The sequence below is a fragment of the Coregonus clupeaformis genome, chromosome 31 (genome assembly GCF_020615455.1).
Source record: "Coregonus clupeaformis isolate EN_2021a chromosome 31, ASM2061545v1, whole genome shotgun sequence".
In the NCBI taxonomy this organism is placed as follows: domain Eukaryota; kingdom Metazoa; phylum Chordata; class Actinopteri; order Salmoniformes; family Salmonidae; genus Coregonus; species Coregonus clupeaformis.
The window spans coordinates 29919319-29934731 of NC_059222.1; the positions used below are offsets into that span (position 1 = coordinate 29919319).

The 15413-nt window shown below is 44.2% G+C and overlaps 1 protein-coding gene across 1 annotated transcript; it reads left to right on the plus strand.

The window, feature by feature from the left end:
- The first annotated feature begins 587 nt into the window (after nucleotides 1-587).
- On the plus strand, nucleotides 588-14976 carry LOC121547436 (transcription factor 20). The gene is made up of 6 exons (XM_041858721.1): nucleotides 588-865; nucleotides 2721-5392; nucleotides 8781-8874; nucleotides 10093-10142; nucleotides 13859-13936; nucleotides 14169-14976. The coding sequence occupies exons 2-5, from the start codon at nucleotides 2726-2728 to the stop codon at nucleotides 13904-13906; spliced, it is 2859 nt and encodes a 952-aa protein (XP_041714655.1). The 5' UTR covers nucleotides 588-865; nucleotides 2721-2725; the 3' UTR covers nucleotides 13907-13936; nucleotides 14169-14976.
- Nucleotides 14977-15413: the final 437 nt, after the last annotated feature.

Consider the following 15413-nt stretch of genomic DNA (forward strand, 5'->3'; position numbering starts at 1 on the left):
ATGGTAGAAGTTTGGAACTACCAAGACTATTCCTAGAGCTGGCCGCCCGGTCAAACTGAGCAATCGGGGTAGAAGGGCCTTGGTCAGGGAGGTGACCAAGAACCCGATGGTCACTCTGACAGAGCTCCAGAGTTCCTCTGTGGCGATGGGAGAACCTCCCGGAAGGACAACCATCTCTGCAGCACTCCACAAATCAGCCCTTTATGGTAGAGTGGCCAGACCGAAGGCACTCCTCAGTAAAAGGCACATGACAGCCCGCTTGAAATTTGCCAAAAGGCACCTAAAGACTCTGACCATGAGAAACAAGATTCTCTGGTCTGATTAAACCAAGATTGAACTATTTGGCCTGAATGCCAAGCGTCACGTCTGGAGTGTATATACAAAAGTATGTGGACACCCCTTCAAATTAGTGGATCGGCTATTTCAGCCACACCCGTTGCTGACAGGTGTATAAAATCGAGCACACCGTCATGCAATCTCCATAGACAAACATTGGCAGTAGAATGGCCTTACTGAAGAGCTCAGTAATCACTCCAGTCAAACGCCACACAACATTAAATGTCTTGAACGCTGCCCGCTTTCCTACCTTCCCATAATGCTTCACTGTGATCGCCAGCTGACAAGTGCTGTTCTTGAAGTGCAGCTCACGCGCGGAGAGAGAAGTGGGTCCAGGAAAGTATCTACAACCAGGGATTTTTATTTATATTTTTTAACCCGTTTACAAATGTACTAATATAAATGTGGAATTTTTCAAACATATAGTTTGGCGTTTTAGGGTACTAGCAGATGGGGTCTTGACGAGATGTTGGGTGGGACTCACTGTTGAATTTGACGTTTCTAAAGCCCCCCACTCCTTCCCGTTTGGGTAAGTTTCAGTCTCCGGCAGCGCAGTATGCTCGCTCTTTTGTTTCATATGAAGGGCCTAGCAAGTTAGCTTAGCAAGCTACCATGAATAAGTCAACGAGAGTAGTTAGCTAGCTAGATGCATCACTCCGCCGTGATGTGCGGGGAGATCGAGCCCCAACGCTGAGTGGCACTATCACCAGCAAATTGTCAAGTCTTTTATTATGATAGCCACCAGCCGTCCACCCATTATTTCCCAATAAGCTAACGTTGCCATATCAGTTACAAATTAACTTGTCATGATCCAGGGCAGAGCATTAGCTATCGGGATAAGTGCCGTTTGTGGTAAGCGGCTAAGTTGTTTGCTAGCTATCTAACGTTAGCGTAGCACATCGCGAACTGGCTACATTAGATAACCAAAACAGCACTTATCCTGTTTACTAAGTGAACGTATCATGTATGGTTAATGTAATAACTAGCGAGGTAGCTAGCTAGCTGTAATTGTAGTGGCACGGTTCATCCTTCACATTTGACTGAAGACACACAAATGTAGGTAATACAGTACTAATAGCTCGCGCCTGTCAGCTGTCATTCCAGTTACGGCAAGTTTAGTTAGCTACCTAGCTAAACATAAATGTACGTTCTATTCGTTTGTGAGAAGGCAAAGAGGTTAGAAGCCAGTTCTCAACTTTTGCTACTTTCTCTTCTTAACACTCTTATTTTAGTGCATTTCCAGCAAACACTTTTCTGAGTTGACCACTTTTTCCAAGTCAGCTTGCTAACTACACGCTAGTGCTAACGCGCTACATTGTTGCAATTTGGTTGTTCATTATTTAGTCATTAGCATAACCCGCGCGACACTAACTTACACGATTCTGCAACATTCTAGCTGAACTCCGTAGCTGCATTACTTCCAACAGTATTAACGGGAAACGGAGTGAACACTAACAGCCAACGAAAACGTTAGCTAACCTTTAGGTTTTAGGTCTGACTTCTATGTTGTAATGTTGCACACTGAAAGTTTGCACTTTGGATAATTTACCGAAGATGGGCACATTTAGCTTTCTAGTTAGCAAATTATCAAATTATATCTATTTGTTATAGCTAGTGTTACTTGTTGTCGATAAGTTACTCTGTAGCTAACGTAACGTTGGCTATCTAGAAAGATAAAAATGCAATCCACTGCTGGCAAATGTGCTTCATGATGATGGAACCTAGCCTGGAGACCCGACGTTGAATTGCATTGGATTCAACTTCGGCCATAAATGAGGGTTTGGATCAGGAAAGTTTCCTCTCATTACCTCTACAAGCCAGAACGTTGATTAACATATTTTAATGTACTTTATCGGTTGTCTGTGAGATTGTTCCTTTTGCAGGTAGGAATGTGAAACAATATATCTACAGGAAAGTGTAATTACATCAACTTTTCAAAGTGCTGGTAGTGCCTTCAGATGTATATCACCTGAACCATGTAAACATGTGCATGAGGTCGATGAGGTCGGCAAGTATGCACGTGTCTCGTGCATGTATTATAGATATTTGAATGCACTACCAGGGCTTTGAAAAGTTGATGTAATTATACTTTACTGTGGATATTTTGTCTCCTATTCCTACCCTCAAAGGACCAACCGCATGGACAACCGGTAAATTAAGTTAAAATATCATTTTCTTTAACATTCTGGCTTGTAGAGGTCGTGAGAGGAAACTTTCTTAATCCAAAGGCTCATTTATGCCGAACGTAGAATTCAGTGTCAGATTTCCAGGCTAGATGGAACCCAATCTTGTCCTATATCCAGTCATGTTCCCACTGAGGTCAGCAAAAATAGTTTCAATGCCATGTATTTATCTAACCTTTCTGCATTTCTGCTCAATTTCAGTTGCTATGGAGCAACCACCGGGGGATTCCGATGATTTACAGCCCCAAGACCTCTCCTCCACCCGTAGCCTCCCTGCTGCGATAGACCTGACCAGAAAAGGTGAGGATTGCCTCGTAAAAGCCAACTCCATGGAGCCCCTACAGGTGGTCAAGCCTCCAAGCTGGTACCCAGGCTCTGGATCCAGCAAGGGACTCTCCTTCCCAGAAACTGACCCCGACCACAGGCTTCAACCAGGAGACCAGATCCAGCCGGACAATGCCTTCTCCAACACTACAGTCACACTCTCCTATGTAAGCCGGTCTCATGTTTTTTCCGCTCATGACTCTCTCTCTCAGCATTCCTCTCTCTACTGTGTACCGTCGATCAGCAAGTTCTCAACCATGGATGGCTACCTGCAGCAGATGGATAGGCCTCTGGGCTTAGTGCCTCAGTCTGAAATGTTTGACTCTATGCCTCGAGCTCAGGTGGTGGGTGAGAATGTAGCAGGGGTGTGTCTGATGCAACAGGCTCATGAAATCAACAGCAGTCGAGTCGCCAGTAATGGAGGAGTAGAGAAATACAAGCCTCAACAGAGAGGGAGTTCAATGGATCACAGTCTTTCTCAGGACGCAGACCACAATGCAGGACTGAAGAATGGCAGGAGTAGCAGCAGCTGGTCTAATTCTGCAATATGTATCGATTCCTCTCCAGAGCCTCTCATTACAGACATGGAGGAGGAGGAGGAGGAGGAAGGACGGAGGAGGGCTGACTCAGAGGTTCTCTTTCTCATCTCATCTAGAACGGAGGAGCCAGTCCTGATCCAGGACAACAGGGACCTGTGTTCTCATAATAGGGAGTATATCAGTCCTCTGGAGGACCCAGTCTCTCCCTCTGTTACCACACTGGATGACGTAGAGGATGTGTTCATTCTGCCTCAGGCCTCCTGCACACCCAGCTTTGAAAATTATTTAGCAGACGAGACAGCTGATACCAGCTTGGATGAGCTGGAGAGAGGTGGGCCTGGGCTGTCTGCAGTACAGGGGATAAGGTCTAATGGTGATAATACACCAATGTTAGATACCAGCAAGGACTACCAGCAGTCAGGACATAAACCCAAGGCAGCTTCAGAGTCTATTGTTGACTTGACCGAAGACGAGAGCACTGTGCCAGAGATTTTAGAAAAGAAACCCAAGGAGACGGCTGCTTCTCACTTGAATGGTAATGCAAAGGCAGAGCAGAGGACTTTTGAGAAGAAAAAACTTCCCCCTCGCTCTGGCAGGGGAACTAGGTTAGAGGCCATAGTGATGAACATAAACCCTAACTGGTATAAAGTATCCACTAAGAAGCCCAAGGCCTCAAAGACCCAGACCCAGCCTCCGACAAATCCCCAGACTCAGAGCAGTCCATCTAAAGCCAATGTTAGTCCTAACAAACATACCTCATCTGTAGGGAAGAAGAAAGTCCAGAATAAAGCAGCATCTAGTTCAGAGGGAGAGACTAAAGTAAAGGCAGCCAGAGTAAAGCCAGACGCAATGAAAGGCTGTATGGATAGCATTAACAGGAACACAGACAGTTGTAAAGAGTCAACGTCAGATTCTGAACACACCTGTTTTTCCAAATACCCACACAATCACAGCACATCTCCAAAAACCTCCAGCCCGCCCTTTGCTCCAGTCAAAGATTCAGAGAAGGAGTCGGAACACAGAGAGTCAGACCCTGAGCCCTCCGAGGTGGATGTACTGACTGTATCACGGCCACTTAAAACATCTCCAAAAAGCCACGGGAAGCATAAAGCTAAGACTACATGCAGTGAAGCAGCTTCTCCCACAGCCAAAACCATGAAGGCAACCCCCGCTCCCAAGAAGAAACGGAAGAAACCTAGACTGGGCCAGTTTTCCTCTATGTTTTCCCCTCAGGAGCCTGAAATAAAACTGAAATACGTCAACTACAAGGAGGAGAAGAGGGATATTAGGAGGGACACGTTCTCTCCTTTCATCCATATGGACCTTAAGCCCTCCTCCACCTCCCCCGCCAACTGTACTGTCATTAACTACCCAGAGGAGGAGAAGCCCAGGCAGAAGAAGGGTCAGGGGCAACAGCAGTCTGGGGGTTTCATCCCTGGGGCTATACCCTCCACCTCCTGTCTCCACCTGGGCCGCATCTCCACCCACAGCCAATACCACAGCTCCCTGGTCTGCTGCCTCTGTAGAGGCTCGGCTAATGCCATGGACCTGGGGGACCTCCACGGCCCCTACTACCCTGAAGGATACAGACCCAGCACTAAACCCCCTGTTAGCACCCCAGGCCTCAAAGAAGAGGAGGAGGATTTCAGTGACTCTGACTCCTCCTGCAGCATGAGAGGCCAGGGCAGAAAGTGTGCTCGGCCCCCAGGGGTCCCCTGGCCCCACAAACCTGGCCCGCGGCTGAACCAGGATGGCCTGCTGGGGAGGTGGACCAGTGACCCTTCAGGCAGCCCTGCAGCAAAGAGGGCCAGGATTGAGGCTGGGACTGGGGCTGGGGTTACATCTGAGGCTGCGGCTGCAGTAGAGGACTGGTACAGCGCCCCTGTGGTGCCTCTAGACCAGTGTGAGTACTGGCTCCACGAGGACTGTAGCATCTGGTCTGCAGGTGTGTTCCTGGTGAAGGGGAGGGTCTACGGTCTGGAAGAGGCGGTCAAGGTGGCTCAGGAGACGGTAAGTTTAAATTCTGCAGCCCAGAAATGTGCCTCTGTATGTTTAAATGAGTCTATTGAATTATGATTGGGGAGTATACAGTGCATTTGGAAAGTATTTAGACCCCTTGACTTTCTCCACATTTTGTTACGTTACAGCCTTATTCTAAAATTGATTAAATTGTTTTTTCCCCCCTCATCAATCTACACACAATACCAAATAATGAGAAACCAAAAACAGATTTTTAGACATTTTTGCAAATTTAGTTGTTTTTTTAAAACCCCGGAAATATCACATTTACATAAGTACTCAGACCCTTTACTCAGTACTTTGTTGAAGCACCCTTTGCAGCGATAACAGCCTATAGTCTTCTTGGGTATGACGCTACAAGCTTGGCACACCTTTATTTGGGGAGTTTCTCCCATTCTTCTCTGCAGATCCTCTCAAGCTCTGTCAGGTTGGATAGTGAGCATCGCTGCACAGCTATTTTCAGGTCTCTCCAGAGATGTTCGATCGGGTTCAAGTCCAGGCTCTGACTGGGCCACTCAAGGACATTCAGAGACTTGTCCCGAAGCCACTCCTGCGTTGTCTTGGCTGTGTGCTTATGGTCATTGTCTTGTTGGAAGGTGAACCTTCACCCCAGTCTGAGGTCCTGAGCGCTCTGGAGCAGGTTTTCATCAAGGATCTCTCTGTACTTTGCTCCGTTCATCTTTCCCTCAATCCTGACTAGTCTCCCAGTCCCTGCCGCTGAAAAACATCCCCACAGCATGATGCTGCTACCACCATGCTTCACTGTAGGGATGGTGCCAGGTTTCCTCCAGACGTGACGCTTGGCATTCAGGTCAAAGAGTTCAATCTTGGTTTCATCAGACCAGAGAATCTTGTTTCTCATGGTCTGAGAGTCCTTTAGGTGCCTTTTGGCAAAATCCAAGCGGGCTGTCATGTGCCTTTTTACTGTGAATTGTCTTCCGTCTGGCCACTCTAACATAAAGTCCTGATTGGTGGAGTGCTGCAGAGATTGTTATTTTTCTGGAAGGTTCTCCCATCGCCACAGAGGAACTCTAGAGCTGTCAGAGTGACCATCGGGTTCTTGGTCACCTCCCTGACCAAGGCCCTTCACCTCCGATTGCTCAGTTTGGCCGGGCGGCCAGCTCTAGGAAGAGTCTTGGTGGTTCCAAACTTATTCCATTTAAGAATGATAGAGGTCACTGTGTTCTTTAGGGCCTTCAATGCTGCAGACATTTTTTGGTACCCATCCCCAGATCTATGCCTCGACACAATCCTGTCTCGGAATTCTACGGACAATTCCTTCGACCTCATGGCTTGGTTTTTGCTCTGACATGCACTGTCAATCATGGCACCTTATATAGACAGGTGTGTGCCTTTTATCAAATCATGTCCAATTTAATTTACCACAGGTGGACTCCAATCAAATTGTGGAAACATCTCAAAAGATGATCAATGGAAACAGGATGCAACTGAGCTCAATTTTGAGTCTCATAGCAAAAGGTCTGAATACTTATTTAAAATTAAGGTATTTCTGTTATTTATTTGTAAAAAAGAAAAAGTGTTTTATTTTTTAAATCCATTTTAGAATAAGGCTGTAATGTAATAAAATGTGGAAAAAGTCAAGGGGTCTGAATACTTTCTGAATGCACTGTATGTAGTGTTCTTTACCTCCCATAGGGACTATGTCTGTTGTTTTAGCCATCTTTTTACAATTTGAGATTTATCTAATGTTTTTGTAGAAGTACACTACTGGTCAAAAGTTTTAGAACACCTACTTATTGAAGTTTTCTTTTTTTTTAAACTATTTTCTACATTGTAGAATAATAGTGAAGACATCAAAACTATGAAAAACACATGTGGAATCATGTAGTAACCAAAAAAGTGTTAAACAAATAAAAATATTGATATCTTCAAAGTAGCCACCATTTACCTTTGACAGCTTTGCACACTCTTGGCATTCTCTCAACCAGCTTCATGAGGAATGCTTTTCCAACTATCTTGAAGGAGTTCCCACATATACTGAGCACTTGTTGGCTGCTTTTCCATCACTCTATGGTCCAACTCATCCCAAACCATCTCAATTGGGTTGAGGTCGGGTGATTTGTGGAGGCCAGGTCATCTGATGCAGCACTCCATCACTCTCCTTGGTCAAATAGCCCTTACACCGCGTGTAAGTGTGTTCTGGGTCATTGTCCCGAGTGGTGCAGTGGTCTAAGGCACTGCATCGCAGTGCTAGCTGTGCCACTAGAGATCCTGGTTCGAATCCAGGCTCTGTTGTAGCCGGCCGCGACCGGGAGACCCATGGGGCGGCGCACAATTGGCCCAGCGTCGTCCAGGGTAGGGGAGGGAATGGCCGGCAGGGATGTAGCTCAGTTGGTAGAGCATGGCGTTTGCAGCGCCAGGGTTGTGGGTTCGATTCCCACGGGGGGCCAGTATGAAAAATAAAATAAAAATAATGTATGCACTCACTAACTGTAAGTCACTCTGGATAATGTAAATGAAAAACACATGATAGTCCCACTAAGCCCAAACCAGATGGGATGGCGTATCGCTGTGATAGCCAAGCTGGTCAAGTGTGCCTTGAATTCTAAATAAATCCCAGACAGTGTCACCAGCAAAGCACCCCCACACCACAAAACCTCCTCCTCCATGCTTTACGTTGGGAAATACACATGCAGAGATCATCCGTTCACCCACACCGCCTCTCACAAAGACATGGCGGTTGGAACCAAAAATCTCAAATTTGGACTACAGACCAAAGGACACATTTCCACCAGTCTAATGTCCATTGCTCGTGTTTCTTGGCCCAAGCAGGTCTCTTCTTATTGGTGTCCTTTAGTAGTGGTTTCTTTGCAGCATTTCGACCATGAAGGCCTGATTCACACAGTCTCCTCTGAACAGTTGATGTTGAGATGTCTGTTAATTGAACCCCCACACACACACACACCTTGTCACAACACAACTGATTGTCTCAAACGCATTAAGAAGGACAGTAATTCCACAAATTAACAACTGTTAATTGAAAATCATTCCAGGTGACTACCTCATGAAGCTGGTTGAGAGGATGCCAAGAGTGTGCAAAGTTGTCATCAAGGCAAAGGGTGGCTATTTGAAGAATCTCAAATATAAAATATTATTTGATTTGTTTAACACTTTTTTGGTTACTATATGATTCCATATGTGTTATTTCATAGTTTTGATTTCTTCTCTATTATTCTACAATGTAGAACATTTTTAAAATAAAGAAAAACCCTTGAATGAGTAGGTGTTCTAAAACCTTTGACCGGTGGTGTATGTAATAGTACTAGAGTTCTGTTTAGCAATGTAAAATATTATAGCATCTTGTCTTTTGGTCTTGGTCTGTAACACCCAACCAATTAATTATATTTCATGTTTTCAGACGTGTTCTCGCTGCGATATCCCAGGTGCCACGTTGGGCTGCTTCTTCAAAGGATGCCCCAACAAGTATCACTACAGGTGTTCTCTACAGTCAGGTGAGTCTCCCCCTCTGCCCTGTCCCTAGCTGGGACCCTTCTACTTCTGCTTAGTAATGGGCCCAGTTGCAATATTTATGCGGAAGAAGGGAGGAGGGAAGGATACATTTGGAAGCATCTCAACCAGGCGTCCAGGACTAGGAAGTGTACTGGGTCCTCCCATAAGTCTGCCATGATTCTAATGCAGGATGGTATGTATCGTCACTTCCTGCTGTGTTAACAGCAGTAAAATTTAGATTTAAAAAAAACTACATAAAAATACACCTTATGGAACAGCAGGGACTGTGATGCAACACAAACATAGACACATGCATACGAACACACGATAACATACGCACTATACACACATGGATTTTGTGTTATATATGTGGTAGGAGAGTAGAGACTTGAGGGCACACACTTAATATGTTGTGGAATCTGTTATGAATGTATTGTAATGTTTTTTTTATTTTTATGTGTAACTGCCTTAATTTTGCCCGACCCCAGGAAGAGTAGCTACTGCCTTGGCAGCAGCTAATGGGGATCCATAATAAATACACCTATTAGTTCTCCAGCCCGTCACCAGCTACCGAGTCCTCATAGTAAACATGACCCAGTCTAGTCTATTCTTGCAGCCGAGACAACGGGTGTATTCACCGGGAAGCAAACGGGCTGAAATGGGGAGGGGCCTACTTGAATTTGTCCAATAAGAAACGCTTGTTTTAGTTTTTCCGTTGCAAAACGTTTTGCTACGGTGTGCACTAATGAAAACCCCCCACGCCAAGGCTTTCATATTGAACTTGGTAGCAGTCAGCCCAGAAGTTTGAGCCACCTCAGTGACTGATGACTAATGTTCGTAATCGGTTCTGAGACGTGATTTTATCTTGACTTATCATGTTGCTTTATATATGTATCTTATTAAAACAGACATCCAGCCTTGTTCCCTGATTGTCTATTTTGTGTGCCGAATGCCATGTTGTGCCACAGTCTAAGTTTGGTAGAGTGGTGTTTAAGGTCAGGCCTCGTACTGTGGTTCAATAACGGTAATGCCACCCCAGCTCCACGGACGTACCCTGTGTGTGTTCTTTAAATAGTTGTGTGTTGCAGGCGCTCTCTGTTACAACCTATCCCTATCTGTAGCCTGTTGGTGTTTGTGGAGGCTGGTTCGACTGCTGTTGGCTATTGAGCAATCTGATGAATCACTGTCTTTTATTGATCCAAGCATTCTTCTCCCCACAGACTGTGTCCTCAATGAAGAGAACTTCTCCATGAAATGCACCAAGCACAAGGTATGGATGGTTGATTAATTGAAGTGACTGCTAGGTTTGATCCTTACTAAGCCTATCTCTCTGTCACTCAGTGGCTGTGTTTTTAGTCTCACTCTATTGGACAAATGTTGTCTTTGTGGAAGAGTTGAGGCTGGCATGAAGCCAACAGTTTAACAATCCTCCATTTTATGATTTACTGTGCGTCGCTAATATGAAGTATGGCTTCAGTTCAGCATTGCTTCATGCCGAGGCTGACTACACAGCCCTACAGTATGATATACGGTGCCTTCAGAAAGTATTCATACCCCTTGACTTCTTCCACATTTTGTTTTTACAGCCTGAAAAATCCAGAAAATCACATTGTATGATTTTTAAGTAATTAATTTGCATTTTATTGCATGACATAAGTATTTGATACATCAGAAAAGCAGAACTTAATATTTGGTACAGAAACCTTTGTTTGCAATTACAGAGATCATACGTTTCCTGTAGGTCTTGACCAGGTTTGCACACACTGCAGCAGGGATTTTGGCCCACTCCTCCATACAGACCTTCTCCAGATCCTTCAGGTTTCGGGGCTGTCGCTGGGCAATACGGACTTTCAGCTCCCTCCAAAGATGTTCTATTGGGTTCAGGTCTGGAGACTGGCTAGGCCACTCCAGGACCTTGAGATGCTTCTCACGGAGCCACTCCTTAGTTGCCCTGGCTGTGTGTTTCGGATCGTTGTCATGCTGGAAGACCCAGCCACGACCCATCTTCAATGTTCTTACTGAGGGAAGGAGGTTGTTGGCCAAGATCTCGCGATACCTGGCCCTCCCCTCAATACGGTGCAGTCGTCCTGCCCCCTTTGCAGAAAAGCATCCCCAAAGAATGACGTTTCCACCTCCATGCTTCATGGTTGGGATACTGTTCTTGGGGTTGTACTCATCCTTCTTCTTCCTCCAAACACAGCGAGTGGAGTTTAGACCAAAAAGCTATATTTTTGTCTCATCAGACCACATGACCTTCTCCCATTCCTCCTCTGGATCATCCAGATGGTCATTGGCAAACTTCAGACGGGCCTGGACATGCGCTGGCTTGAGCAGGGGGACCTTGCGTGCGCTGCAGGATTTTAATCCATGACGGCGTAGTGTGTTACTAATGGTTTTCTTCGAGACTGTGGTCCCAGCTCTCTTCAGGTCGTTGACCAGGTCCTGCCGTGTAGTTCTGGGCTGATCCCTCACCTTCCTCATGATCATTGATGCCCCACGAGGTGAGATCTTGCATGGAGCCCTAGACCGAGGGTGATTGACCGTCATCTTGAACTTCTTCCATTTTCTAATAATTGCGCCAACAGTTGTTGCCTTCTCACCAAGCTGCTTGCCTATTGTCCTGTAGCCCATCCCAGCCTTGTGCAGGTCTACAATTTTATCCCTGATGTCCTTACACAGCTCTCTGGCCTTGGCCATTGTGGAGAGGTTGGAGTCTGTTTGAGTGTGTGGACAGATGTCTTTTATACAGGTAACGAGTTCAAACAGGTGCAGTTAATACAGGTAATGAGTGGAGAACAGGAGGGCTTCTTAAAGAAAAACTAACAGGTCTGTGAGAGCCGGAATTCTTACTGGTTGGTAGGTGATCAAATACTTATGTCATGCAATAAAATGCAAATTAACTACTTAAAAATCATACAATGTGATTCTCTGGATTTTTGTTTTCGATTCCGTCTCTCACAGTTGAAGTGTACCTATGATAAAAATTACAGACCTCTACATGCTTTGTAAGTAGGAAAACCTGCAAAATCGGCAGTGTATCAAATACTTGTTCTCCCCACTGTGTGTGTGTGTATGTATATATATATACACAATAAACCATAGTGTAAACATGTTTTTAGAAATCTTTGCACATTTTATTGAAAATTAAATACTGAAATATCTCATTTATGTAAGCATTCTGAGTCAATACTTTGTAGAAGCACCTCTGACAGTGATTACAGCTGTAAGTCTTTCTGGGTAAGTCTCTAAGAGCTTTCCACACCTGGATTGTGCATCATTTGCCCATTATTCTTTTCAAAATTCTTCAAGCTCTGTTGATAATTTTCAGGTCTTGCCATAGATTTTCAAGTAGATTTAAATCAAAACTGTAACTCGGCCACTCAGGAACATTAACTGTCTTCCTGGTAAGCAACTCCAGTGTAGATTTGGCCTTATCTTTTAGGTTATTCCCAATCTGGCCTTCATACCATCATGGCCACCTAATCATCCCCAGCTTCCAATTGGCTCATTCATTCCCCCTCTTCTCCCCTGTAACTATTCCCCAGGTCGTTGCTGTAAATTAGAATGTGTTCTGAGTCAACTTACCTGGTAAAATAAGGGTTATATAAAAGAACAAGTATTGTCCTGCTGAATGGTGAATTCATCTCCCAGTGTCTGGTGGAAAGCAGACTGAACCAGGTTTTCCTCTACGATTTTTTGTGCTTAGCTCCATTCCGTTTATTTTTATCCTGAAAAACTCCCCAGTGCTTAACAAATACAAGCATACCCATAACATGATGCAGTCACCACTATGCGTGAAAATATGGTGAGTGGCACTCAGTAATGTGTTGTATTGTATTTGGCCAAATTATTTTGCAGCGTTACTTTAGTGCCTTGTTGCATACAGGATGCATGTTTTGGAATATTTTTATTCTGTACAGGCTTCCTTTTCACTCTGTCAATTTGGTTAGTATTGTGGAGTAACTACAATGTTGTTGATCCATCCTCAGTTTTCTCCTATCACAGCCATTAAACTCTTAACTATTTTATAGTCACCATTGGCCTCATGGGGAAATCCCTGAGCGGTTTCCTTCATCTCCGGCAACTGAGTTAGGAAGGACGCCTGTATCTTTGTAGTGACTGGGTATATTGATACACCATCCATAGTGTAATTAATAACTTCACCATAGCTTAGTGGTTAAGAGCGTTGTGCCAGTAACCGAAAGGTCGCTGGTTCTAATCCCCGAGCCGACTAGGTGAAAAACCTGTCGATGTGCCCTTGAGCAAGGCACTTAACCCTAATTGCTCCTGTAAGTCGCTCTGGATAAGAGCGTCTGCTAAATGACCTATTTTTTATATTTTTTATATTCAATGTCTGCTTTGTTTTATTTTTTTACCCGTCTACAAATAGGTGCCCTTCTTTGCAAGGCATTGGAAAACCTCCCTGTTCTTAGTGGTTGAGTCTGCGTTTGAAATTCACTGCTCGACTGAGGGACCTTACAGATAATTGTATTTGTGGGGTACAGAGATGAGGTAGTCATTCAAAAATCATGTTAAACACTTTTATTGCACACAGTGAGTCCGTGCAACTTATTATGGGACTTGTTAAGCACATTTTTACTCCTGAACTTATTTAGGCTTGCCATAACAAAGGGGTTGAATACTTATTGACTCAAGACATTTCAGCTTTTCATTTTTTAAGTTAATTGGTAAAACATTTTAACATAATTCCACGTTGACATTATGGGTTATTGTGTGTAGGCCAGTGACATAAAATCTCAATCCATTTTAAATTCAGTCTGTAATACTAGAAAAAGTAAAAGGTGTGAATACTTTCTGAAGGCACTGTACACAGTCCTAGAAAACCAGAAGGGAATGAACATTGGGATTGGATTTCTCCAGCACTTAGTCACTGCGAGTATTGTACAGTACACTGATCTACTTTCACTGTTACATTTTCCTTTCACTGGGAATCTGTGTGTTTTGTGTGCGCGCATTCCTCCCCAGAACAAGTCATTCAAAGGCCCTCCTGGGAGCAGAAGAGACGACAGGTGACACAACCAGGAGACAGACTGACTACACATGGTCAGTGGTTCTCTGTTACATTATACATGACAGCACCACCTCTTCTGGTCTTTGTTAAAAAATATATATATTTTTTAATCCAGCATTAATTTTTTGTACATTATTGTAACATTCTTTAATAACAATGATGTTAGTGGGGCATTTACTATGTATATCCAAATCACGAAGTGCTAAATGTTTAACTCTCTTTGTTTGGAAACCTGAATGTGTTTTTGTTTTTCTTCCGTTCCAGGGGGGTTTCTCCTATGAGCCCGGTAACCGTGGTGACACTGGAACACTGTCCTCTGATTGAAAGCTGACTTTCTACTCCTCCTGCTACCTGTAGTGTTGCCTTCAACACGTAATGCACTGCGCCTCAGACTAAGCAGGAGACCACGGCTGTCCTAATGTCCTGTTACCTCTGTCCTTCTCATGGGCTGCTAGATGGGCTAATGACCAAACAGAACAGAGGAGTTGGGTGTGGGGCCCAAAGCCAAGATCACCATTAGATAGAAGAGAAATGTGTTCACGTCGCTTATGATGGCATGCTAAACACGTGCTATCGCTTTGTAATTATTTATTAGGAAAAAGGATTCTCCCCTTTTTTAAAATTTAAATGTTGACAGTACAATTGGAGATATTTAATTTTGTAAAGCTTTGTAAGTATGTGATTTATATATTGCTTATTTATTTTTTGGGAATCGTGTGGCTTTTGTTTTTACTTTGCAATTGACCTGGAGGTGTGTTTGTTATGGAAGGCTGTTTGGGTCGTGTTATTTGACGGGTCAAATAGTGTTATTTAACGTGTATCTTTTTGACACGCAACAACCCGAACAGACTTCCATAGTTTGTGTATCTAAGTTATTAGTAAGAACCAATGCTGAAGACTCCACTTGGTAGAGGACGTGATGGTCGTATAGGGGTGGTGTAGAGAGAGTGCAGAATGGTGTAGTATTTCAACCCCAAGTTTCTGTACAGAACCATTTCTGATTACAATACAGGTACAGTGAGGGGGGAAAAGTATTTGATCCCCTGCTGATTTTGTACGTTTGCCCACTGACAAAGACATGATCAGTCTATAATTTTATTGGTAGGTTTATTTGAACAGTGAGAGACAGAATAACAACAAAACAATTCAGAAAAACACGTCAAAAATGTTATAAATTGATTTGCAATTTAATGAGGGAAATAAGTATTTGACCCCTCTGCAAAACATGACTTAGTACTTGGTGGCAAAACCCTTGTTGGCAATCAGAGGTCAGACGTTTCTTGTAGTTGGCCACCAGGTTTGCACACATCTCAGGAGGGATTTTGTCCCACTCCTCTTTGCAGATCTTCTCCAAGTCATTAAGGTTTCGAGCCTGACGTTTGGCAACTCCAACCTTCAGCTCCCTCCACAGATTTTCTATGGGATTAAGGTCTGGAGACTGGCTAGGCCACTCCAGGACCTTAATGTGCTTCTTCTTGAGCCACTCCTTTGTTGCCTTGGCCGTGTGTT